We start from the raw sequence: 27,770 nt of genomic DNA, 5'->3' as shown, positions 1-27,770 counted from the left end.
CGCTTGTAAACATCTCTAAATACCTGCAAATCAACTGATTTCTATTTCTCACAAATTTTAGCGGATTTGTCTCTATTTGATGGTAGGACACAGTTAGGAGATAGTCTTAAGTCACTTTCATTCTGTTCACAGTCTGTTGGTGGATGAAAATAGGCTCTTACTAAGCCTTGCTCTTGATCCAATCTACTCAGTATAAGAATGAATGAAATCTGGAGTGTCCTGTGCTAAACAAGGAGGTCTCAGTTGCTTTAGCTACTAGAAGAAGTACATCAACCAACACATCAGCTCCGGTTTCCATGAGTAACTGGCAAACTATTTCTTCTACCTTTCTTTTCTAATACACAGTTCTTGTGAACTCATTCAGGAACCTATATGTTGTTACCTTCGCACAAGGAAGAGGGCTTCCCTCCAGATTTTCTCTAGAAGGAACTTCATCAGCATCAACTGTCTCTTTGCTTTTATATTGCTACCAGGTACCTGCACCAACCAGAAGTCTGATGATGCTATGAAAAGGAATGGTGAGATTATCCAGTCTTTTGAAAAGATGGCATTAGATTGGGAAGTCCCAGATCCTACAAACAGATACTGTAAAACAAGTGTCTCAGAACCAGTTGAGACTCAATATCATCAGCACTGTGAGCCTACCAATCTGTGTAAAATCATCTGGTAAGACAACTGCCAAAAGTGCCAGAAAAATAAGTACACAAGATAATTTTGTCCTTCACTACATATGAAGCTGCCTATAGGACATGATGAAAACATGAAGTCTAGCATACTTTGAAAAACTGAGCAGTGAACTGATGTGTGAATGTTCCTGAGTTTGACAGATTTTTTTTAGCTGCATCATGAAAATCAGTTCTTCCTTAGCAGTGCCTGCCACTTGGCATTCCCCCTATCTGGAGAAACCAACAAGAAAGTAGATATAATTCATCATCTGAAAGCCCTGGATGAAAAGGAACACAGTCAGAATATAGTAAACAAATGCAAGTGTCTGTCTGTGAAATAACTTTGTGGTTTAAAACAGGATTGTCAAACGTGTTGACATAAAACTGTCAGCATAGAGATTTATCGTTATGAGCTATGCAGAAGGCTTTTCTCTGCAGGTGTCAGTCCAACATCAAATAGCCTTCTTTCAAAACAATATAAAGACTGGGAGGTAAAGCTCATTCTTAATTAAGCTGTGTAGATGTATTGCCTGTCAGAGGATTTTGCAGTTCTCTCTTTACATTGAGGCTTTCTTTGGGTGGGATGGTTTGATTCTCAGTTGAATTCTTCCTTGGAAGTTAGATGCTGTGTCTGTTTCCTTGTTCTGTGAAGGAACCTGACCGAGTGCCACAGCGTGGTTCCCCCGCAGCCCTACTATGAGGCATGTGTGGCCAGCGGATGCTCAGAACAACATCCCAGCACTGAGTGCCAGAGCATGCAGACGTATGCAGCCTTGTGTGGCCTCCACGGTGTCTGTGTGGACTGGAGGAGGCAGACAAATGGGCAGTGTGGTAAGCCTGGGAAAGACTTGTTGGTAGTGAAGTGACTCCAGTCTCTTCTTTCTTCATCTACATGTCTGTTTGTGTTCCTCCACATGACCGGGTTGTAATTTTTCCTGATCTGTTCTGAACCTGAACAAAAGCAGGAACAAATCAAAAAGGTTGTTCTGGTCCAAAACTGGTGTTAAGTATGTGGGGCACTGGTCCATAACATCTCCTGAGCAGCTCAGAAGAGGATCTGTGTGTTACGCAGAGCTTCATCACTAGATGGCCACACACAGCTTCTCTCTGCATCTTTGCCCTGCTCAGGGGGACAAGTGACATAGGGGTAAGCACTACTAGTATTGGCTCAAAAACCTTTGTGAGTTATAGAATCATAGAACCTTTAAGGTTGCAAAAGACCTCTAAGATCAAGTCCAACCATCAGTCAACACTACCACACCTACTAAACCATGCCCCCCAAGTGCCATGGCTACATGGTTTTTGAACACCCCCAAGCATAGTAACTCCACCACTTCCCTGGGCAGCCTGTTCCAATGATTCACCACTCTTGCAGTGAAGAAATTTTTTCAAATACACAACCTAAACTTTCCCTGGTGCAACCTGACGCCATTTCCTCTCATCCTATCACTTGTTACTTGGAGAAGAGACCAACAACCAGCTCACTACAACCTCCTTTCAGGTAGTGGTAGACTGAAAAGATCTTTCACTGTCCGTGAAAATTGATAAGGTCTCCTCTCGGCCTCCTTTCCTCCAGACTAAACAATCCTAGTTTCCTCAGCCAATCCTCAGAAGACTTGTGCTCCAGCCTCTTCACCAGCTTCACCAGCTTTGTTGCCCTTCTCTGGACATGTTCCAGCACCTTAACGTCCTTCTTGTAGTGAGGGACCCCAAACTGAACACAGTATTTGAAGTGCAGTCTCACCAGTGCCAACGGCAGGGGGATAAGCAATTCCCGACTCTTGCTGGCCACACAGATTCTGATACAAGCTAGGATACTGTTGGCTGCCTTGGCCACCTGGGTGTACTGCTGGCTTGCGTTTCAGCTAGCTGATCTCTTGCTGAAGCCTCAGAGACCCCAACACTGGGCAGGAGTCTGGGCTTTGTGGGCCAGTGGGGCAGCTGCATTAGTGTGTGGGGTTCATCCGTTGTGCATCAAAGCATACATGTGGGTCTAGGCCTTCTAATCTGTGTGTTCTAATGCTCCACAGAGGCCAGATGTGCTCAGGATCAGGTATACAAGCCGTGTGGGGAAGGAAAAAGAAACGTTTGCTTCCGCAGGTGGGTCATTTCTTAAGGCACTTTTCAAGTCCATAACTTCAAAACTGCTGAGGAAGGTTGGAAACTCACATTCCCCTGGGATTTAGGTGTCTGATTTCCCTGAGGTGCATTTCTGCCTCTCATTCATTCCTGTTTATGTTGTAATTATGCAGAGAAATTGCTATGCACACCCACCCCTCCGAAAATAACACACCAGTGTTCATTGAGGGATGCTACTGTCCTGAAGGAAAAATTCTGCTAAATGATCACGACAACGTTTGTGTTTCTGTCTGCGGTAAGAAATAGTGTAAATTGACAGATGGAAAGGAGGGATAAGACCTTGAATGGAAGTTCACATTAAAGGCGATGTTCTGGGAACAGAGGAAACGGGGGATACTGATCCTTTCTAGTTAGGCTGGAAATGTTTCAGATTGGCAGTTCCTGCCTTCTCTTATGCAGAAAGTACAGCCTTCAAAAGGGCAAAAAGGAATATCTTTTTGGGTGCACAACCTATGACTTTGCACTCTGGGTCTCTCTTTTTGGCTGTTTCTCAAATTTCAAAGCCTTTCTTCTATTCCTGTCTTCCTTCTTCTGTTGTTTTCCCTGGTTTGGTTATTGTTAAAGGAATCTGTAATTCATTTCATAGGTTGCACTGCACAAGATGGGTCAGTGAAACAGGTAAGAAAATACTGTATTTATACTGTACCTGGGTGTTGTGAACTTCTGTAAAAATGACTGCATGGATTTCTTCTTTTACTTCTCAGTTTAAATTCCAGTGAACTGCAATGACAGTGGGGAAGATTTTAATTCCAAAACTTTATTAGTCACTTGAGGTATAGAAACAGAAATATCAGTTTGTGGGAAATATTTTTTCCGTGTAGAGCTACCAGGCTTCCCTTCTGGAAACGTGTAAACCTGCAAAGGAGAGTGGCAGATAGCATTTTTGCTTACTGTTCCTTTCTCCTCTCTCTGGGACTTGAACTCTGGTTTTCCAACATAATAGCTTAGGGCGATCCAGCATTTCACTGTCTTGCAGCAGGCTTTCATTAATATAATGCTACTAGTTTTTGCTCTCTGAAATATTACCCCATTGTTTTGACAGCCTAGAGAGGCTTGGGAGCATGATTGTCAATATTGCGCTTGTGATGAAGCAACCTTGAACATCTCTTGCCTTCCTCGCCCTTGTGCTAAATCTCCACCTGTCAACTGCACGAAAGAGGGCTTTGTACACAAAATAAAACCACGTCTGGATGACCCATGCTGCACAGAGACAGTCTGTGGTGAGTAGGTAATTTAGATGTCATCCTGAGGCATCATTTGCCTATAACAGCAATTCTCAAGTGAGATCTGTTACCCAACAGTTACCAGATTCAACTAAACACACTGGCGTGGTGATTTCTTCTATCTACATGCCAGAAGCTGTCGGAACAGATCTCCTCTCTTCCAGCTTGTATTATAAACTGGTGTCACAACCTGACATATACTTACATTAAAATCCCCTATGTACTATTGGGACCACCATGTGCTTCACAGGATCCTCTGTGTCTTACCCCTTCTGAGATGGAAGGTGATGCTTTTGCAGAGATCCATCCTGTAAGGGAGTATGTGTTCATCTTCCAGCTTCCCCCAAGGCCTTCTGTGCAGGTTCTTGATATATGTCTGCCCCTGCTTTTCCATTTGCATCTTACTAGTCCCAGCACAGAACCTCTTCATCAGCCTGCTCCAGACCCTGGTCATTCCCAGCACCTACAGGAAGATGATGCAGGACATCCTGCAATGGGGAACCTGGCAATGGTGGTGGGATGTTTTTCTGTTCCTCATCCCTTTCTTCTTCCACAGGCAGTGGTCTGTCAAGTTCCTTGGAAGCCTTGAGGGAGCAGTGGACACTGTCAGGGTACTTTGCCTTGCATGTCCCAACCTTTACATGTTTGGCTCACAGTCATTGCCTTTTCATTTTTTTTACTTGCTGACTCATTTACCTTTACCTGTTTCACTGTCACTTCTCTGAGGTAAGGGTGTTTAGGTTTTTTAGATATGTCATCCAGTGGGGAAAGAGAAGCAGGAACAAAAGTCAGAATTAGATGTCCAAGGAAAAGCTTTATAGTAGAACAAGCTTAGAGATACTTCTCTTGAACATGTCCCTAACTCCAAAACTGTAATGTTGAAGATTCATCTATTTCTACACAATTTCCTGGGAGTTCAAACTTTGGTCTGCAACTAATACTGCTGCATGGCATGCTTTAGCTTAGTTTATCTCTATTGTCTATTGCAGAATGTGATATAAAAGCATGCATTATCAACAAAACAGCATGTGACTTAGGCTTCCAACCAGTGGTTGCTATATCTGAGGATGGTTGTTGTCCTGTCTTCTCCTGTAGTAAGTACCATGTTTCCTTATTTCTTGAAGCATGTACCATATTTATTTCTTGAACTATCCATTTTTTTCTAAATAGGTCAAAATAATGAGCAGTAGCCTCTCCCCTGCCCTCTCAGCCTTTACAATTTGTGTTTTATTTTAGAGTAACTGGTAACAGAGATTTTAAAGTAATTGGTTCAGGCTCTCTGTAGCTAGTATTCAGAGAGTTACTAGTCAGATATTGAATGTTGATTACATTGAACCTATCCCAAAGCTCTGCTGTCAAATTATATTTCCAGATTACATGCCTGACCCAGCTTCCTCTGGGCTCTGTTAGCAGCAAGGTGGTTAACAGTAAAGAAAAGCTCAACTAATTTCACCTATGAGGTGAAAAGATTTTTCCATACGGTAAATACTACACAGAACTACTCCACACTTCAGGCATAACATCTGAGCAGATATTATAAGTAGACTTCCAAATAATAATTAGCACCAGGTAACAGTTACTTCCCCCCCCTCCTTTTTTTTAAGGAAGGCTACTGAATAAGCTCAATTGTACTCTTTGTCACAATTCAAAGATAAGTACAGTAACTGTTTACGTAATTTCTACCACATCCTTTTCATTTTCTTTTTTGTTACAGTACCGAAAGGTGTATGTGTTTCTGAAGGAGTTGAATTTAAGGTGGGTGATGTTTCTGATGCTTATTTTCACAAGTTAATGTTACCCAAGTCAGAATTTTCTGATGTTGTTATTGTCAACATTCACACAAAAAGAAGGATTAGAACAGCATGTAACTTTTCCCTGGCAGTAGCCTTACGTACTATTGGAAATGTTATTGATTGGTAACACTAGAGACCAGTAGCTATATTTTAGAATCAAGGAGTCAGAATTGTGATTGAATACAGTTTTTAAATCTCATTGGGTGTTGTAACATTAATTACTATGTCAAATTGAACAAAAATCAATGCAAGGAATTCGTGAGATAACATAATATCTCATTTAACACAACTGATGTACTTAGGAGCATCAGCCTTGCGTTCACCTTATGATACTCATGGTATAAGGATTTAGAGATCTAGAGGTATCAATTTCAGGAAGTTTTTCCAAAAATAATTCCCAAATATAAGCTCTCATTTTTGATAGTCCAGGGGATGTATGTTTATTCTAGAACCCACTGAACTCTTGATATGGCCTGTCTCCTCTCCTCTGTATTTCCAGCCTGGGGCTATGGTGCCTAAAAGCTCCTGCGAGGACTGTGTGTGCACAGATGAGCAGGATGTTGTGACACAGATCAATCTCATCCAATGTGTTCCAGTGAAATGTCAAACTACCTGCCAGCAGGTCAGATCTGCATGCTCAGCTTCCCCAACTATAAACAATGGCTGTTAAGGGCATGTACTGTAAAAATAGGATAGCATAACTGCAAAAGAAAGAGAGCAGGATATAATCTTCTTTTGGAATTTTTGTAAAGTCCTTTTTAGGATGCTTGTTACTTTTGCTTTAGCAAATTTAAGAGTTCATCCTTGGAAAGTTTCTCTGAAGGTAAGTGATTGCAAACCTATTAAAAGAGAAGCCCAGCTGCCAAAAGATGACATTTGTGCCATTCTGTTGATCTTGTCCACTGTCAGCTGAAAAATCAGGATCGTAAAGTACCTGCACAGTGTTTTATACGTTTCCAAACACTTCTCAGCTTCTCAGTACTCATGAGCTGAGAGCGCACACAGAATACTTAGCCTATTACTGAATGTAAGTGAAGAGCGGTTTCCTCTCTTGCCCAGAGAAGGTCAGACATACTGCCAATCCTAAAAATGGATAAAACCATTATCTTTCACCCTGAAGCCAACCACCCACCAAGAGACCAATGGATACCTAAAACACAGGAGGGTAAATATGTGATGCATGATCTTCACATGTCTGAAAACAGCAATTCTTGTGGATAACCATATCAGACCAAGTACTGGTGTTAGATTGTGCAAGTAATCATACAATGAATTAATTTATTTGGCCTGACTTTTATGTTAGCCAGAAGAGAAATGATAGCCAATGAGAGGGTGTTCATAGTAACTGAAGTGACAAGAAGTGACTCTTCAATAAGGGAAAAAAATTGTCAGCTCTGAGTGTCAGTCTTAAAATGGTTCCAAAAAGGTTTCTAAAGACAACAGAAATAAAACCAGAAGGTTGGTTTATTTTCCCTGCCACTTCCAGTGCAGTTTTGATCTGAAAGTGCTTCATGAAAAAGACATCAAATAACATGTCTAAACGCAAACCTTATTCCCACAGGGTTTCCGCTATGTGGAAGAGCAGGGTCAATGCTGCAGCCAGTGCCAGCAAGTGGCATGTGTGGCAAATTTTCCATTTGGCAATGTGACCATTGAGGTAAGCACTCCCTTGCTCTGTAGCAAGGCTGAATCATCAAAAAGGCCTCAGTATTTTTTGAATCATTGTCATAAATTTTGAGACTGGGAAGGCTTTTTGGAGATTTAAAATGTCTGTATATCTGAAGTAATACTGATGTTTATACAGCTGCTCTCTGCAGTGTGCATCTCACAGGCATCACTGTCTTTAAAATGATGTGTCATTATCTTGCTCTGGAGATACAGGGCTAAACAGCGTAAACAAGCTGTTACAGCTGTACTATCAGTAGTTTTGGATTTGCTGAGGGAGAAATCAAAAGTGGCATAGCTGCTGCAGTTTAGTGTTACTTGGTAACACACCAAAGAAATAAATCACATCTTGATAGCTTAGCCTTGTGTAGACATGGGCTGAGCCTCAGGCTAGCTCTTTAGTTTTGTTACAGTCTGCTGTTCCTGTGAACAGTTAGTGACACTATCTCGATCAGTGATTATTGTCTTACATGCTACTGCTTCTCTGGTAGCTCTTGTGTTCTGCACCTTTTCTATTTCATCCTTTTATTCCTTGATAATTTGTCTTACAAGCTGTCTTCTCCTGAGCCAACATACAGTATTTATGTTTCCATGAGGAGGCTTTGCATTTATCCATTAACCTCCATTATGAAGATTTTTTTCTTTCACACTTCTTGCTTTTGTTCCGTCTATTAAAAAAGAAAACTGTTGAATTCCTTTAAAGAGTTATTTTTCTTTTGTGTATATTTTATCACACATATATTAACACACCTACTTTCTGGCATTTCTCTTCATACCTCTATGCTCATTCTGCCATCGGCTTTTTATTCTTTCCACCTAAGTAGCCACACAAGGGATTTTGCAACAGCTGGTAGTGGGTGAGCTTGGTCCATAATTTGCACATGTGAGTTCCAGATATCTCAGCACTTTCAGATAGATATGAACAACCCAGTCTCTCTGCTAGTTCATCGTCTTACTGTTGCATCATTCTATTTTTATTGCTATATTATTTTGAGTTGGAGTTTTTTCTTGTTCTTATTCAGGTTGGAAAGAGTTATAAAGCTCCATATGACAACTGTACTGAGTATACATGCACTGAATCAGCGGGCCAGTTTTCCTTAGCTAGTAGAGTAAAGGTGTGCCTACCATTTGAAGAATCAGACTGTGTCCCTGTAAGTATTTGAAAGCCAGACAAAAAGCCTTCTGGAATGAGCCCTTCTGCTGTTCTGGGAGTTTTCTTTACTGTTTTGAATGAACTATTCCAGTATTTCATGATCCTTCTGAACTGATCCTTCCTTGCTTGAAGGAAATGTGCTTTTTCAGCCTTAAATACAGCGTTCCATGGAAGTGAAATAAAACTATTTGTAAACAACCCACACATTTTACTTGTTGTGGGATAAGCACTAGGCCTTGAAAGAGAAGAGTGTTGGAGCAATAGGAAGGTGGGATTTTTCATCACTTGAGAAACACCAGTGTTATGGAATGGTAACTCACCATGGATGCCTGGGGAAACCGATGGACCCCTGAGGAACCCATGAACACAATGTCTTCTGATACATGATGCATCACTAAGAAAAAAAGTGGTATGAGAACGAGCAAGGGGTATTGTTTCTGCCCTGGCTTTCAACAATTAGTGGCTTCCAGTAACTTTCAGAAATGTTTGGGGCTTCACAATGGGTATGAGAACCAAAGCAGGGACAAAGACAAGCACTGGCTTGAATTACCTTTGGGGTAAGTTCAGGAGCAGTTGTCACTCTCTGGGGCCAGTTTTTTTGTGTTGACTTCAGCAGGGCCTACGTAGGGTCAGGTACGTGTAGCAGGATATACTACCTGGCTTGTGAGAAGACGTATACAGTTTTAAGAAAATTTGCTCCCTTTCTTGTTGGATTTTTTAAGCATTTTTATATATAGTTGATACACAAATAGGTCTGATGAGGAATCTGTGTTGGTTAAAGATGAGGGAATATACCTGAACGCTCATCATTGCTACAAGCTGTTCAGCAATATGTGCATCTGAACTGTTGTGGTTATGTTTGTTTTCAATACAGGGGACAGTTGATATGACTTCAGATGGCTGTTGCAAGACATGTGAGTGCTTTAAGTCACTGATTCCCTATGCCAGTACAGTTAGGTTCTCCCCTGCTTGTAGTCCTGTTTCTGCATGTGCCGAGTCTGTAGTTTCCACAAACAGGAAAACTGTTCTTAGAGCAGCAAAACCATTTTGTATCTCACAGCTGAGATAAGAAATCCACTCACAAGTGAGGTTAAATATCTGCCTCATTCTTTCAATGGAGACAGTGAAATTCTTCAATATCCTTTTCTATGTCTTTCAATAGCTGAAATACTGTTAGTTTGAATTATATTCCTGTTAAGAAAATTTCTGTATTCTTCCACCTGGAAATTACATGTGGAAAACGATCTTTTTTTCTCTAGCATCCACCCAGAATTCATATGTTTTTAGACAGTCACAGATGTGATTTATAGCAATTTTTTTCTCTCATGTCTTCATTCAACTATATCTTTACAAGAACTTATTCAGAAATCTTCATGTAAGCTAGCCAGCAAATAGCAAAGTGACTTGAGTAGCAGGAAATTAATTTGCTGAACTAGCCCCTCTTTGCACTCTCATTTAGTTTTGTTATACATTTGAACTGTAAAAAGTTTTAGTAGGATGATCTGCCCTTGGTTCTAGCAGATACCTTTCAAAACATTTAGTCCCCAGTCTGAAGAAGTGTAACAGAAGTCTTCTCCTACACAGGTATTGATCTGCCACATAAATGCAGACGGAATGTAAAAGAGCAGTATATTGTTCATGACAACTGTAAGTCAGCTGCTCCAGTCCCAGTGCCCTTTTGTGAAGGGACATGCAGTACCTATTCTGTGTAAGTAGGAAACCTTTCTCTGTCTTCTCCAATGTATGGTCTTCTCCGGTTCCTGTCGCCAGTGGGCTGCAGCTCTTTGTCCTCTTCCTGCTGTTTGAAAGGTCCTGGCTGGGAAAATAGGTGCGCAGAACAGCAGTCATTAGCAATGGTACTAAATGTTTTTAGTGTGACAATAGTGCCTTATGTTAGGAAAATAAGTCCCTTTGAAAAGATATCAGCTAAATCTATGAACTATCTGATTTTTAAATATGTCTTTATATCGTTTTTGAACATCTGTTTCTTTCCTGCTCTTTGATCTCTGCATGATTTTTTTCTTTCTGTCTTGTCGGAATGGGCCTAATCCAAAGTCCTCCAAAGTTACTGAGATTTTCCGCATTGGAGCCAGGTTTCCTCACCCTGCATGGCTAGTAACATCCTGAGGAAAGATTGTTATGTACAAGCAGAAAAATAGATAGGAAATTTTGCTTCTCTGCTCTTTAGTGTGTCTCCATTTGGAGAAGCAATAGGGATTAGTTTGGGAAGATAACATGCAGCAAACTGATGTTCAAATCTCATTTCTATAGGTATTCCTTTGAGGCCAATCAAATGGAACACAAATGCATTTGCTGCCATGAAAAAAGGAGTCACAAAGTGAAGGTGGAGCTGGTTTGCTCTGAGCATAAGAGAGTCCAATTCACGTATGTGCATGTAGATGAATGTGGATGTGTGGAAGCAAAATGCCCAAAGAAGAGAACATAAGCATAAACTAAAGGAAACCCTTCAGCTCCCATTTAATGCTTCCCTAGCAAGTGACTAGTTTAGAGAGCAGCTGTGAGTAACCTTCAAATGACCATACTTCTCTCTTGTTCTTTTTCCTTCTGGTATTATATGCAGTTATGGAAATAAATTAATGATTTTACTATAAATGTTTGTTGAATAAACTGCATTTCAAAAAGGACTTGTTCACCCGTCTCAGTAACACTGCTAGCAGGACAAGGTGGCTAATGTTTTTGATGCCCTTGTGGTGTATAAATACAGGTTATTACAAGACACTCTGGAGAGAGCTGATGCCTTTCAGAAGTCCTGTCTGAAGAAAGTGCACATTGTAAAACCATTACCACTTATATCAATTCATTTCCCTTAGAAAGGAAACAACAATTGCTTCCATAGCTGTGGTTCAGTCAGAGTGGCAGGACTCAGGGGCACATTTGCATTCTTCTCCACAGTGGTCTTGAACCTACTTTGGCTGTGACCCCTGGGTCACTGGAAGAGAGCCGGGTGCTTTTTTCCCTTCTGCACAGTAAACACTGTATCAGGAGTGTAAAAACATTATTTACATATACATAACAAAATTACTGTATTTGCACCCTTATAGTCAGTCTTTATCTCCTGGGTTTTTTTATTATTTGGAGAGATTGATGTTTAGTCTCACTACTAGTTACATGAGTACAATTTGTGTTATAAACAATTGACTTGCAGCTACCATGTCCAGTGGTACTGGTAACACGGATCACAATGATCCAACAATACCTTCAGAGTATGCAAGGAAGGCAGGTGCTTCTGGTACTTGAGCACTTTGTGCTTTTGTGACCTGAAAGAGAATGGAAGACTGTGACTTTATCAGATTGCAGTGTCCTGTAGCCTGCTCTATGGGGGCTTGAGGAATTGTTTTGAAGGGAATGCTTTTGAGCTGACCAAGTAGATATGAAGTGCATTATCCTTTAGCTTTCCATTTTAAAATGCTGCAGCTATCGAATCCCAAGTAATGCTTACTTTAATTTTTTATAATAATAAATCATTTCAGCTGATGTCACATACTTTCATGTGTGCTGTTGCATTATGGTGTTAATGATTGTAAAATTGTGTGAATCCTTGACTTCAAATGAGCATAGGAGTTCAATGGTACATATTTTTGTCTGCTCTCATCTAAGAGTCCCATGCTTATTGGCTTATCACTATCGTGATGCAATAGGACAGTCCATGTTACATCTCTACAGGATTCAGCTCAGATTGTTTTAACCAACCCTTTCTCCAGCCCGTTTCTGGAATGATTTGTCTCAGCCTAAGATTGGTGTAAGAAACTTTGGGAAGTCATCAGTTTCTCAGCACTGAGTATTTTGAGAGCCAGGGTAGCCAACTTGGAGAGCTAAAATCAGAGAAGGTGAATTTCATGCTTTGTTTTTATTCTCTTTCCTTATAAAGAATAGAAGACATCCTGGGTATACCTAACAAACACAGTAAACATAGGCTCACTGCAGATATCTTTGGGAAACATGGACTGAAAAATCCAAAAAAGGTGTTTATATTGAAGTAATGAATCATGGAGTCATAAAATATCTCAAGTTGGAAGGTATCCATAAGGAACTAAACTTAATTCTCCCATACCCAGCCTCTGCACTTGTCAGTGGACCAGTTTGATTGGTTATAAATGATAGGAATCTCCAAATAATTTGGTTAACTGTCAGTGCAATGCAACTCCCTCGGAAAGTGTGTGTTGCAACTGCTTGACAATGAGGCTCATATAAAAATTCACATTAGCCCAGAAAGCATTCTTCCTGATACAAATCAAGTGAATGCTTTTACTATGCAGAGAACAGCAGCAAAAAAGGACATTCCTTTCTTGCCTCCTTGCCTTTCCCTGAGGGGAATGGAATAATTCTTGAGTGCTTTTGTCATCAGAAGAGTAAACAAACTCTGTAAGTAGTCAGATACCCACTTGTGTCAACCCCGCAAATCATTTTCAGCAGGATGGCTTAGTGAGGCCGTTCCCATCTCTGCATTATCGTCACATGGGGGAATGGCATAAAGCACAATTCAATCTTACCATGTGTACTTAGATTTCTGTTCTCCTGTGAGTTTTAGTGATGATGAGACTTGATACAGAAACTGAGAGTGGCATAGATTTAAAAGTATATTTTCCTGTTCATTTTTGGGGTGCATTTTTCTCTTCAGGTAAGTGAAATGCTGGAACCAAGGACATATCCCTACCTCCAAAGTGCTTTTGAACAGACGATCAGGTGAAACATCATATGCTCCTTCTCCTTTTTCAGTTACACCTGGCACTTAATTTACTCACTCAGTCCAGTATCTAACTGGCCTGTGCAATACTATTTACAGCTCTGATGGTCTGGTATTAAAGTGAACTCATCGGTTCTCTACTTGCAGCTGCAAAGTCCCATTTAGCTGAGATGCAGCTAGCAAGACAAGGCCTCTTAAATGAAAACTTTTGGCTTCCTCAGCTCAGACACAGTCAATGAGTGAAACGTTTGCCTCCTACACACACACACAAATGCACAGAAACAAAAATCAGCCTGAAAGCCGCTCAGTCTTCAGAAAGCGTCACACTGGACGAAAATAGATGTAATGATTCACTTGCAACCTGTCCCTTCTTGCTGAGTGGGTCTGCCTCTGCACGCAGAAGCATTTCCTTTTGCACAGAGGAAGCTGGACTGCAGTTAAAGTATGTGCATCCTTCCTCGCTGTTATCAAAAGCACCCCACCAGAACTGGCGAAGTTGAGCACAGGTGACTCGTCCAGGAAAAGCTTCCCTGTGAACACTTTACTTGACCATTTACTCCTGTTGCCGCTGAGGTGTGGCTGCTGTGGCTGCAATCACTTGTGAATGGTCAAGCCCTTATCTGTAGCCCCAGGCCATCTATTCCAGTTAGTGACTAGTCTCTGCAAGTCAAACATTTCCCTGGTGTAACTCAAGAAAAATCAGTGGCACTGCTCCAAGTACTATTTCTTCCTTTTGCCTGAATTCTTTTCAACAGTATCCACTTCACTAGGGCAACCCCAGGAGAACCAGCATTCAACCGAGCCAGTTGTACTTGGGCTCAACTGGTTTCAGCCTGTAGCCATTCTTTTCTTATCGTGCACGGATGGTACTCACACTCACTGAACTGTTCTGAGGTAACATAGCAGGAAGTACTGTCCCATATTGCTAAAATAAATATTTGCTGGAGATACTGCCTCACGTCAGGTGAACAAGTCCTAAGACACTTCATCATGTTACTAGTGTGTTCTGAGCCTGAGTTGCCATTATGAGACTTGCCTAGCAGTTTGTGGCTTGGACAGGTCACTCCCCAAAACTATTTTGATGTAGTTTAGCTATATTTTTGTTCAGATTTTGTTCCCAATTATTGGTGTTAGCAAATAGGAAGAGAAAATTAAAAGTGTACTCTGGATTTTTATTTGGAGACAAGGACTGTTCTTTTATGAACTTTTCCACTAAGTGGTTCCCCTGGCTGTGTAATCAGACCTCTGTTGTTATTTATGGTGTGTTGTATTGATATCAATCTATTCTGGTATCTAAAATCTTAAACTGAAAACAAGGCCTGAGAATTGAAAATGCCCTCTAATACAGAAGGGATTGTTTAAAAGAACGCTGCACCTATTTTGTTTCACTGTACCGGCTTAACAATTAGAATGAGAAAGTTGCAGTGTAAACACGAAAAAATTTGTCTAGATATCACTCAGGAAAGTTATCTGATTAGTAATGAACCAGAAAAGAAAATAATCTGGCAAATTCGATGTATCGTCTTGCAGGTAAGGGAGAGAAAAAGCATTGGAGGAGTGCCTGACTCTTCTACAGATTCTTGTGCTCAAATACAAGTCCTTGGCTTTGTTTATATTTCTTTTCTGATCTAAGATAAGAGTAAAGCTAGGCCTTTGTTTCTTTTATGTTTGTAACTTTTAAGTTCATAAAGCCTTTTTGCAATGGTATATAACATGCTATTTGCAAATCTGAAGCGGCTACACTCACTTTTGCCAGGCACTCCAAACATCCTTTAGGAGAAAGAACTGTGACAATTTTCCAAAGACACCAAGATAAAGATATCAGTTGTGAAAATCTTTCTGGCTTTTACACTTCAAAGGATCTGATTATTCAGTATCTTTAAGATACAATGCAGTCTTAGTTTACCTTGTACGAGGTCATTCTCACATCCATTTAATTCTTTGACAACAGCAATCCCTCTCAGGGAAGTAACCACATGGCCCTGTGCCCATTTAATTGGCTATGTGTCAAAAGCAGGCCAGGGTTTGGTTATGAAGCTATGGAGAGGCTGTAATTTCTTATGTACTACTTTTCTAGGGGTGTGAAGACTCAGTTTTCATCAGTAGTCTCTAAGACAGTTGAATCGATACTCCAAGGGTTTAATGTAATGATTTTCTTAATTCGATGGGAACCTGTCCAGTGGCTTCCTGCAGGTTGACGTCTCTGTTTATAGATATCCAAGTCTCACTCAAGCTTGCGTTCTGTGAAAGCCAGTTTTTAGAATATCCTCCTTGTCGGAAACGATAGTATTTAGTTACTGGTCCTCCAGAGGATTCAGTCCAGTGAGGTCTCCTGTTGATATGAGTGAAGAAATCAAAGAGGACTGGATGGGTAGGCTCTGGTTTACCCTATCTACCTTAAAATAAACCATATGTATAAATTAGGACCTGACTACAATCTTTCTGTGCATTTAGTGAAAATTGCTATGCACCTTACCAGAGAGCTCAACCACCTAGGACTGTCCCCACCTCTCCCTCAAATTCGTAGGCAGTCTAAGGTAAGTACAGCCCTATCTTGTCTAAATCCAATAAAGCAATTTAAATTAATCCCAAATATCAATTATATATTTGTAACAGGAAGCTCCATGTATTTGCTGCAAATTCTGCCAAACCTATGTCCTGCCTTGAACATCTCAACCATCCTCAGGACTTTCAGTGATAGGCACTTTCACTCCGATTTCTAATATGAACAGTTTCTTTTTTTTTTCTTTTTTTTTAATATAGGTTCTTTGTTGAGGGCTTAATCTCGCTTACTTTTAGTATTTATAGTGGTTTTGTGTACTTTCTTTTTATTCGCTGTTATTGTATTAAATGCATTCCTTAGTAACTGATCTCAACCCTGGCATAGAGTGAATCACATTTTGACTTACATCTATGTCCATTAGCATGACTTCAGAAAATCAAAGAAAGCTTAAAATTGGCTAACTTAGCAGGCTGGGAGTTTACTGCCATTCCTATATGTTTTGTATGTGAGTTAGATTCAGCTTGAATTTCTGAAGGCCACAGAGCTCCATAAACCCTTTTGTGTTCCAGCTCAGAAGTGTTGTTTCCATGTCAATAACTCTCCTTTACATTGCCATTAAAAGAGTCAGGAGGCAAGTCCTTTGCCACCCCTTTAGAGCATCTTTCCTTCACTTCTTTACATATGCAGATTTTATTCTGTATTGATTGATCCACTTCTCGTAATACCATAAAACTTTGGCTTAAAACCAGAGTTTAATCTGACCCTCAGTGAGCATTGTTCTATAAACAAAAGTCTACCAAAGTGCAATACAGCCATACCAGCTGCTACTTTATGGCCTGAAATTAGCTTTCCCCGCAGGACTATCTCTCTCAAGGACCACAGCAGATACGTTACATACCCAAGCACTCCAATTTACTTCTAGTTTGCCTACTTAGACTTTCTGTTTGCTCTTCATGGTGTTCTCTGCCTTTTTCAGACGCAGACATTTCAGGTGAGGCAGGGAAAAGATTTCCTGTGTATGCAATTTACACTGTATATTCATCTTCCTTTATTTTTACCCTAGGAGAATTTTCAAGCATTGATACTATTCATCACACCCTTCCTAAATCACTAGTTTGGGAAATGCTTCAAAGAATTTTTACAGCCTACAATGCTTCTTCTGCATGGTGAAGTGACTATCTGGAGGCTGTTTACTGAGAATCAGTCACCCCTGTGGGGTCAGTGTTTTCCATCACCAAATAAATTTTACTGGACATCTTCTGAAAGACATCTGTGCCTTTCCAGCAGCAGGTGGTTGATTGGGTGACGATTTTGTGTCCTGTGTTGAGCTGCTCAGCTTAGATTGTAATAATAACCCTTACAGCCTTTGTAAGGAAAAGCAGCTTCAAGCATATTCTCGCCCTACATCTGGACTTTCATAATCAGATAATTGGGTATTCAGCTACTGGTCATGCAAAGATTTCCGGCAGAAATAGAAGCTATTCCTATTAATTCACCTTTCCTTCTAGTTAATAACTTGAAAGACATCTGTAAACAAATGCCCAAGTTACAAAAGCAAACGCAGTTTTCCCAGCGGTCTCATATTTTGCTTTCCGAGCAATACTTAAGAGTGTGCTTGGCTTCTCTGCCTTTTTTTATTAATAACTAATGAAAGCTGCTTGGTTTTGATGTTGATTTTTTACTGTGAAGTAAGACTCAGTGAAAGGAATTCCTTTGCATCCTGGACATGAGTGTTACCAGTTCTTGTTTTAGGCCTACCTGTCTGTTTTTTGTCCTGGGATAGCATGGCACTTTTGATAACAAAATTGTCTGTTCTATTAAAATCATAAGGAACTGACTTGTTATTTTATTTTATGAACAATTCTACAACATTGTATAGTATCACCCTTGCTCATAGATACTGGGGGATTCCATACTACAGTTACATTTCACTGGTACATTTCACTTAGGAATCTCTGGATTCTAATAGCTCTGATCCTGATTCTCTTCTAGTTTCTAGTTTCTAAATGTGGGATAGTTCAGGAATTATCTTTTATTTTACATCACAGCTTTTTATTACAGCTTTAAAACAGAACTATACTTCTATTTTTTTTTCCCTCGTAGGGTGGGCGGCTTTGCCTGAGAAAGATTCTCCCAAAAAAAAACAAAAAAAAAAATTTATTATCATCAGCAAAGATGAATACTTTGTACATGGAGTTTGTAAAACACTGCAGTCTCCAATTATTTGAACAAAATAGGCTGTTGATAATGCATGCAAAGTATTATTAGTAATTAAGAACTGTTTCTCCTTGTTCCTGCAGTCTAAACAAAGAAGCAAACATTGAAATATGTAATCTTTGTTGCTAATGGATTCTGACTGGACTAACAGGTCCTACTTCATCTGCAAAGCTTCTTTTGAAGGACATACAAATTAATTATATGTTCCATCTGCACCACAGATGGAGACATGAGATGGGTCAGTATTGTCCTTCAGAGTGAAATATATGCTTACAGCAACAGATTCTGAAAATGTAAAAAGCCCTTTGCTCCCTATGAAAAACTTCACCTGTCATTCAATACAGGATAACATTGAAAGTGGTGTTATGATGTGAGAGAAACGTGGTGTGACGGGATCCCTAGCCAGCCAGTTAACTGAAGTTGAAAGTTTTTAAAGTAAAAAGGGCTCTCCCATGCCAAAAAAAAAAAAACCCAAACCCCAAATGGATACTTGCAGTTCCTACAGCTGTATTTTACTACAGTACAAAATATTAATCTGCAATAGGGTTGTTGCAGGCCTTCTGTTGCAGCTTTCTGTTGCAGGCTCATCCCATACCTTTCATACCCTATCTAGATCCATTTATCCTCCCAAATCTTCCCCCAGTTAAGGCTGAGCAGTTACTCTCAAGAAAGGAACCATCTCCCCTTCCTTGAGAGGGATTACTTCAGGCTGCAACAAGTTTTAGGCAATTCCCAGCATCAGTGCAGATGAAAGACGACTTGATTAAGAGCAGTCCTGCAGAGAAGGACTTCAGGATATTGGTGGATGTAAAAGTAGACATGAACCGGCAACTCTCTTGCAACCCAGAAAGCTCATCACGGTCTGGACTGCATTAAAACAAGCGTGGCCAGCACATCAAGGAGGCGACTCTCTCCTTCTAGTCTGCACTTGTGAGACCCCATCTGGAGTACTACATCCAGCTTCCACCCCCCGAGCACAAGAATGATATGGACCTGCTAGGTCCAGAAAGAGAGCCATGAAAATGGTCAGACAGCTGGAACACCTGTCCTGTGAAGAGAGCCTGAGAACTGGCATTGTTCAGGCTGGAGAAGTCTGTGGAGAAGACCTTACAGTCTCCTTTCAGTTTATAAAGGAGTCTTGTCAGAAAGATATAGAAAAGCTTTTTACTGGGGCCTGTAGTGACACAACAAGGGACAACAGTTTTAAACTGAAAGAGGGTAAGACTGACTTGGATATAAGAAAGAATTTTTTTTTTACTAAAACAGTGGTGTGACAGTGGAATGGCTTACCCACAGAAGCTGTGAATGTCTGGTCATTGGCAGTTCTCAAAGTCAGGTTGGATGGGGCTTTGAGTGACCTCATCTAGTGAAAGGTGGTCCTCTCTGTAGCAGAGGACAAAGCCCAAATCACTCTATGAATCTATGATTCTAAGTGTTTTTCCTCTCTACAGAGACACAATTTTTTTTTATACCTTTTTGACTTATCTTAGACTACTATTCTGCTATATTAATAGCATTATTTGTGCTTGGGCTTTTAAGTTATACCAGGGGTATTGTAGGCATTCTAGAAACGAAACTTCGTAAACTTTATATAAAGTTCATTCACTGTTGTAGGACTTGATCTTTCCTTTACAATATCTAGAGATCTCCATTAATATAATGATGGTATTAACAGAACAAATTAAAATCCAAATGTCTATGTTACACTTAAAGTACCAAGATGCTTTCTTATCTTTTGATAGAGTATTAGACTAAACTGCATCCACAAAGGAAATTCTTTAAGGAAAAAAACCCCATGATTTGAACATGTGTCAATCCTAGGTAAATATTTTCTCCATTTACTGGATACTATTTTTGTATTTAAGGCAAACATGGAGAAAAATCCCTTTTAAATCAATTCCATGGACTTCCATTTCATTAAATGTTAAAGTATTTAGCATGATGAGAATTTTATTTATAATCCTTATGGCAACACGTAACTATTCTTAAATCATTTTTCATCTATTTAGATATAACTTATGATTCCCTGCAATGTATTTTGATAACATTTTTTTTCTTCTGCTTGCACCTGAGGCATTCTCTCAATACATGTATATCATCAGTTATACAACATATTATTATGATTGGCTTTACATTAGTTTTAGCACAGCATACACATGCACAGAGAAAATATTAAGTACTTCTGATTGCATTGCCCTTTAAGTCTACTTGAAACAATCACATGTTGTTATTGCAGGTGTTACTGTTTTTTCTTAGGCTAGTATAAGCCAGCACAAAATTCATTGAAGTCAACAGAATTTTAGTGAGACAATGAAGAAATGGTGTGAAGAGAGAGTTATGCTTTTGTTTACTGCAAAGCATTAGACTTAGTAGCACTACATCCATTTGTTTGTGTATCAGTCCTGTTTTTTCATGTATCTTGCATTATAGTTCTCTTAATTCCTTACAACCGGAGTCCTTCTGTCTCTAAATATGAATGTTTCTTGAGAGACACAAAGATCTGATGCTGGCAGAGCTTTTTCAGGTGAAAGATAAATAGCCAATTTGCATATTTTGGTGCACACATCATCTGCACCCAGAAAGTCAATACAAGAAGGGTGGAATAGTCAACAAGTTTTACAGAGGTATTTGCTTTTTCTTCCTTAATCTGAAATCAGATATAGTTTGTAAGCCATCAAAAGTCAGAGACCTTGTAACAATTTTTTTTAAGGAATGGCAAAGGCACAAAACGCTATTGGGTTTAAGGTAGAGGTTAATGCATTTATGAGGGATTACCTGATACGATTCCTTCAAGAAGGGAATCTGGTGATCTGAGAATTCTCTTCCACTTCGAGTTTCTTTAGCAAATTTCATGGGTAGACATCAGTTTTAGCGGCAGAAGTCAGGAGGGCCATGCCGATGCTTTTAGTGCTTGCTAAAGTCCATATTACCTGTTTGAACAACAAGTTCCGGACTGTTGCTGTATTTCTGCACACAGAGCCAAGTTAAACTTCATCCTCTTGTTTTCAGTACATGATTTGACATAAATCATAGCTGCAATGGCGTGTCCAGGACCTTTGCCAGACTGCACATTAACATATCTCTAAGTCCTGAGATAGAACTCATTACCTACCTTACACAGGGTTGTTAGCACTAGCTTTATAATTTCTGTTCTAATTCTGACAATGTCGCTGAATGTCACCTTATCTTATCTGTGATCCTTTCTTCACCATGAGCATGCTAATCTCGAAACCTGAAGTTAAATCAAGTGACTTGCCTGGGGTTTTTTTGCTGTGCTTCACAGGGAGATGTGGAGGTTTGTAAAACTCTCTGTTTCATGGTTCACGTGCAGTTTGAAATTCACCATCACGAATTCAGACTTTCTTGTGCTTTCATACTGCAAAAAAAGGTGACTGTATCTCCTTCATCCTAACTCAGCTGTATTTTCTTTTCAGGATAGCATATCCTGTGGGACAAAGTGCTACTTCAAGTCTAGTCTGTCGTGCTTTGGGAGATCCCAGAGGAAAACATTAATGAAGCAAACTGCTGTGTGCCACTAGTGGTGTTCTTGCACTGGACAATGTTTACTTTTTAAGACAAGTGTTCAATAGAAGTAATAAATCATTTAATTGCTTTTCACATGTCTGCTGCAGCACAGCTAACCTCCTGCTTAACTTGCCAGGCAGACTTCAGCAAACACTGTACATAAGAGAGCTGAAAAGAGACCCAAACATAATGACAGGAGAAAATTTGTTTTTGTGTTGGCAAAAGCAACTATTTCTCCCTAAATCAAACAGCAGCACAATGGAATCACCCCAAAATACAGCATATTGTGTTGCTTTTAGGTTTTAACATGTGAGTCTGTGCCATCATTGTTCTTTCCAGTATACCGGTAAGCAGTAGTGTTTACTGTACAATTTCCATGGGTTCAGCTTTTATGCTTAGTTAATTACAAGGAAGCAGCTACAATTTAAAGTCATTGCATTTCTGAAAACAGAGCAAAGTGCTACCTAGGCAAAACCTTTATGTTCTGTGGCTGAGCAAGCTCTTTTGAACAGCTTTTAGGGCACTACAGACTTGGTTCTTCCTACCCATGTCTAGCTCTGAGTCTTTTTCACCAGGTACAGCGAACTCCATGTCAAAGGTGAATAAATTTAACAGTATAGTAAATTTTCAACATCAGCGTAAGTGACAGGAGTAGCTGGGGAGCATCAGATGATTGGCATGGGGTCTGGAGAAGTCCTGTGGCCTGTCGTTCAAAACATGTAGAAGAAGATGACAAGGGCCGAAGCTGTGAAAAAATATCACTGCAAAAAGCTTTTAATGTGCTCACTGGGGGTTCTAATCAAGCAGTAATGAGACAAATCCAGGTCTGCTAGACAAACAGCATTTTGTCGGTGTAAAAATGGCCCAGACTTAAAGAAGCAACTTAGTTGCAAAGACGATTGGCTCGTTTTCTTCCTTTTAAACTGTAACTCAAGTTCACAATCTGGAAATGCTCCTGTGCAACAAACTTCCTCAGAAATGGCAAAAAATAGCTGCATTCATGTTTTTTCTCAGTGATGTTACTAAAGGTTCCTTATTCTTTTAGAAGAATTCAACTTCTTTTAATGATCCACCACGGGTGATTCTTTGCAGAGCCAAATGTCAGGGTAGTTGCTGGAGGGTTTGCCTTTAAGCTTGTCAAGTGTATTGCACATCACCCAATGTCCTAAATGATTCCAGTATACAGCAAAACTGCTTCTAGTGATGCCACTGGCTTTGGAAAAGCTGCTTCCTAGTGAGGTTCCTCACTTTTTTTTCCTTTCCATTTCCTTTATATTCACCCCATCCTTTTCAATGGCCGTTTAGAATTTTGCATCCATCTTATGCCTTGGTTCTGTTTAATTTTTCAGTTCAGTTTATCAGCCAATGCTGGCTCGTCAAAAAAAGAATGTTTCTGAAGGAAACTACTATGGGAGCACGTCTCTCATTTTACCTTTGGCTTAAATTAAATGTAAATCCTGGAAAATAAACCAAGTAGTGAAACCACACCTCTTGTTCTGCTTTCTCCATATACATTGGCTGATTAGTGAATTTACTGATGTCTTATCTCCTTACGGAAGTGAATTTGGATTAAGGGTGTGCGTAAGAATTTAAATTGTGCTGCTTGTCATTGATCAGCTTCCTGGGTGATTGCTCTTGTTGGGGAATTAAAAGTGGTCTGTGCACAAAGCATATTCAGAATAAGATACTCTTTCCAGCTTCAGAAAGCTTTTTTTTTTTTTTTTTCTGAACTGCCTTCATCTACAAATGAGATGCTCAAAAGAGGCAGGAAAGCCTGGAAGGCAAGGTCTGTACTTCTAGCCCTATAAAGCATCAAGCACACACACATCACCTTTTCCACAACCCACAAGAGCTGACAGCAGCTGAGAAAAAAGCCATGTATATTCTGTTGCTAAGTCTCCATATGCCTTCTGTGAACAAATTAGGATCTTGGACAACATTTACTATTCTTTCTTATTCATGGCCAATACTGTATTTATGGTATTTTTCATAGAGGCAGAAGTGTTTATGACCTGGCATCCTGTATATATTTCAGCACGCATACTTCCATTTTGCTTACCCATATTAACCCTGTGGTTTCAACTGCTGTAGCCAAAGCATTTTCTTCTTCTTATTCTAAACTGGCAAATAATAGCCCTATTGTCAGTCTGTTGACTCACAGGGCAGGGCATTTCTTGCGCTGTTGTTACATCTGTCTGATAAAGAAAGTTTGTTATATCATCCATGCACAAAACATTTTAAGTGGACCATCTTTCCCTCATTCTTTTAACTATTCAAACATTTAGCTAAGGAATATGCATTTTCAAAGAATCATAGAATTACAGAATAGTTTGGGTTGGAAGGAACTTTAAAGATCATTTAATTCCAACCCCCCCTGCCATGGCAGGGAGACCTCCCACTAGATCAGGCTGCTGAAGGCCCCATCCAACCTGGCCTTGAACACTTTCAGGGATGGGGCAGCCACAGCTTCCTTGGGCAACCTGTGCCAGTGCCTCACCACCCACATTGTGAAGAATTTCCTCCTTATGTCTAGACTAAACCTTCCCCTCTTTAATTCATAGCCATTCCCCCTAGTCCTATCACTACATGCCTTTATAAAAAGTCTGTCACCAGCTTTCTTGTACACCCCCTTCATGTACTGGAAGGTCACTACAAGGTCTCTTAGAATCCTTCTCTTCTCCAGGCTGAAAAACACCAACTCTCTCAGCCTGTCAGCATTTTCCATGCTTGGTCAACTAGAGATTTGAATTTTATTTTGTTTTGACTGGAAAAATAGTTTCCAGATTTTGTTTTTCATAAATGCTGTTTGGCTTCCTTGTCTGACATTTTTTTCATCATAAGCCACTGCGAATCATTCTGTAGTCTTTAGGTACGATTAAGAAGTCCAATAAATACAATTAGAATACTAGCTCTATGACCACAAATAAAAATCTACACTCAAATAACAGAGATCAATTAAATCTTGACACTGGGCTTGTGATTAGTGTCAATATTGACTACTATCTACATTGGCTAATGATAATAATATACTTCCAGATCCTAAGAGAGAAAAAAATAATCAATCATTTCCCAGCATTCTCAGAGTAGCTACTTATTCTGTACTCTTATCCCCATTGCCCAGATATGTTGAAACAGCCAAGGCAATGAGGGGACACACTCTATTTACAACGGCTATGTGCTGTACATAGTGGAAAGATTTTCACTGTCCAGTTCCAAACAAATTTCTCCAAAGCATCCATATTTAACCCTTGAGCAATAAGGGAAAGAATAATAATTTATATTAAGTTTGTATTGGAAAGGTTTTACATTTCGATTCAAAGAAATAGCCACCTCCTTTAAACATCTCTCCATTTGTTTTATTTTCTGAACCAACCGTCCCTGTGGACCCAAACAAAACTATAGGAGCCTTGCAAGCCTGTCTGTATCTACTAAATCAAGAACTAAGACTTCTGTTAGTCTATCTGCATAAAGATGTAGGCATTGTTTGTTTATCTTTAATTGAGATACTCAGCCTAAATTACCAGGATATGTAGTCTAATGGCTTTAAGCAGTGCGAGCTACTTTTCAAGAGTGTTTTTCCCAGGGCTGATCTAGCATACCATTCTTAAGAAAAACAGCATGCACCTTCCTGCTTCACTTCAAACAGGGCAATGAGGACTTAGCTCATGTTTTCTGCACACCCAGAGTGTCAACAGTAATGGCTGAATAGAACCATTGGAATACTAATATTGTCCATTAAGGAGACTTATTTCTGCCACTGATCTTTGTATAGTTTTTTTCAAAAATCAACAGAAATGCAACTTTAACCAGAATGGCTGCAACAAAGAAAAGAGACAGAGTTACCCTAGGGAGATTAGCCTAATGCTGCAGATTCCTTGCACATTTATTTTGGTGGAAAGCATTTTATAAACTCCATGGAGGAATGAGTAGAGGCATATTCAACAATAAAAAAGGCACTGAAAATGCAATGGATCGTTAGAAAAGTTAATCTCCTTATGTTTTAAAGCATGATTTACAGGCAGAGCTGTGATGTTGGTTATATTTTCAGATAAAATAGCATACACACAATACAATAACTTTATTTCATAAGAGCATTGGGATTCTTGGTGAAGAAAGACTCTATTATGGAAGTAAAACATTATTATAATTATTAATACATTAACAATTGTGAGTATTGCAAAGGAAGTGAGCTTTTTGTTCAAACAATATCATTTTGTCATCAGTTTCTATCGATGTACAATATAAATGGGGTTCAATCCGGTCCACAATAATGTCAAAGTCCAATTAAATTTAATTTACAGTGCATTAAGCAGAAAAGAAAGATAATTTGGGAAGTGTGGGAAGTTTGGACTTTGCTTATTTTGGCAAGACCCATTTTTGTGTAATATATTCTTGGCTCTCCCATTTTTGCAGTTAACATCTAATTTTTCTTTCAGTGACAGGAGATTAGTGTGTATGGTTACACAATATTCCTAACACATGCAAGCCAAGGGGAAGATTCCTCCATTCCACGTCCTACAGTCTTTTGAAGATAGTGTTGGCATTTTTTCACTCTGCTGCATTTGGTTAATATTTTTAACTTACTGCAAGTTGAAAATAGCAGCCCACTGTTTTGAATGAGTGCATCTATCACAGAACTACATGGTCCCCAGCCTGATGCATTTGGGCCCTACATTGAGCCAATTTGGCTCTATTCTTGCCCACAGAGATGGTGGTTTTACTGCTGGCTTTTGCCTCTGTCTCTCAATTACATATTCTTAACAAGGTTTCCCTCCCAGAAGGAGTGAAAGAGCTCCGGTGCTGCTTTTACATCACCAGCCCCAGCTTCACCATCTGTTCTGCAAGATCTCTAGCTCAACAGGTGATCTGGATTTACAAAAATTCCAATCAGACTGCATCAAGGCTTGTCAACACAATTCCTCTTTAAATAGCACAAAATACTATGTGGCAAGGGGGAGTTCGTCTTGAATGATATTGCAAAAGTCTGCTTCAATTGCTCAATCTCCTTTCTATTGCCAGCTGGGAGCAGTCTCTGAGAATTAAGCCTCCATCCAAGCTGCCTTATTTGCACATGGTAGGAGTGATTGGTGAGGTGGGAGAGAGAGAGAACGAAGTGGCAGCTGCAAAATATTCAAGGACATTCTTCCAGGCCATGGATTAATTTCTGGCAGTTCCAGGTATAAGAAATACATGCCACTACCTGGAGTCCTGACCTTCTGACAGTCTTGTAGGCCATCTCTACTCTTCATCAAACTACATCAGGCTAGCAGCTTCACAGCACACAACTGCATAGAGACTTCTCTTACCTTTTTTTTAAACACTTCATATGTACCTCAGCCTAGATATCTCCAGATAAAAATTGCTGTGGAGCAGCTGAAGCTACAGCTATGGACCTGCTGCCTGTACACTGAACCACATCTTGTGGGCCTCCTGGCTACTGGGAAATTGCTCCTTTCTAAACAGCTGTGCTTTTCTCTAATGTGGTGTGGATCAGGCAATGTGAGGAGGGAGGAGCAGGAAGAGCGGAGAGGCAGAGTTGCTACTCCAGTTTGAGAAGGTTTATATGTGGTGAGATGCTGTGGGCCTTGTGTGGCCCTGCACAGATCTGGACATTCCTACTATATGAATCGTCAAAGTCTGGCTTCCTGGGGAACTTAAGTTGTGCCTCTCCACTGCAGCATGTACAGCATATTTTACCTGCATCTGATCTATTAATCATTTACTCACTGTTCTCCAAATAAATTTTATTTGAGCTTAACTGAGTTTGTAGTTAGAAACAAGCTTCTGTGTAGCCAAAATTTACTTCATCTGGCCCCTTTTGCTGTCCTCAGACGTTCGGTATTATAAGACCTCTCACACACATCTCATGATTTTTGATCTGTTTTGGGAAAATTCCACTGCTTCAAACTCTAGATATTTTCAGGAAGGTAAGTGGTTACCATTAAATGTTAGTCATTGTTTAGTCTGGTCTTGGACCAGTCACTAATTGATAGCTCTTTATGCCGGTCTCTTTTGAAACCAGAATTGTAGCAACCACTCCTTTGTTGCTTAGTGCAAGAAGCAGGAGGCAGAAACAGCTTTAAGACAAAAAAAAAAAAAATTAAAAAAAAAATCAATCCAATTACATTTACAGAGGAAATTCTCTGTTTCCTAAAGAGTTACAGCATACAGTTCTGTGACTT

General features: G+C 39.8%; 1 protein-coding gene across 5 annotated transcripts in view; it reads left to right on the top strand.

Annotated features, from left to right (window-relative positions):
• Nucleotides 1–13,492, top strand: part of LOC104068913 (mucin-5B) — a 48,164-nt gene extending 34,672 nt beyond the window's left edge. For 4 of the 5 annotated variants that reach the window (XM_054068493.1, XM_054068490.1, XM_054068492.1 and 1 more), the window contains 14 exons: nt 474–666; nt 1,318–1,496; nt 2,696–2,765; nt 2,918–3,039; nt 3,391–3,422; nt 3,847–4,024; nt 5,017–5,121; nt 5,742–5,782; nt 6,320–6,442; nt 7,382–7,477; nt 8,508–8,636; nt 9,513–9,552; nt 10,223–10,346; nt 10,910–13,492. In XM_054068493.1, the coding sequence (XP_053924468.1) occupies nt 474–666; nt 1,318–1,496; nt 2,696–2,765; nt 2,918–3,039; nt 3,391–3,422; nt 3,847–4,024; nt 5,017–5,121; nt 5,742–5,782; nt 6,320–6,442; nt 7,382–7,477; nt 8,508–8,636; nt 9,513–9,552; nt 10,223–10,346; nt 10,910–11,084 (1,607 nt within the window). In that variant the 3' untranslated portion in view covers nt 11,085–13,492. The remainder of the gene's footprint in view (nt 1–473; nt 667–1,317; nt 1,497–2,695; nt 2,766–2,917; nt 3,040–3,390; nt 3,423–3,846; nt 4,025–5,016; nt 5,122–5,741; nt 5,783–6,319; nt 6,443–7,381; nt 7,478–8,507; nt 8,637–9,512; nt 9,553–10,222; nt 10,347–10,909) is intronic. The other variant, XM_054068494.1, reaches the window with a different exon arrangement.
• The last annotated feature ends 14,278 nt before the right edge of the window (nt 13,493–27,770 follow it).

This window comes from Cuculus canorus, chromosome 5 (assembly GCF_017976375.1).
Source record: "Cuculus canorus isolate bCucCan1 chromosome 5, bCucCan1.pri, whole genome shotgun sequence".
Classification (NCBI taxonomy): domain Eukaryota; kingdom Metazoa; phylum Chordata; class Aves; order Cuculiformes; family Cuculidae; genus Cuculus; species Cuculus canorus.
Note: the sequence above shows the minus strand (reverse complement) of the source record. Positions and strands in the feature narration are given on the sequence as shown.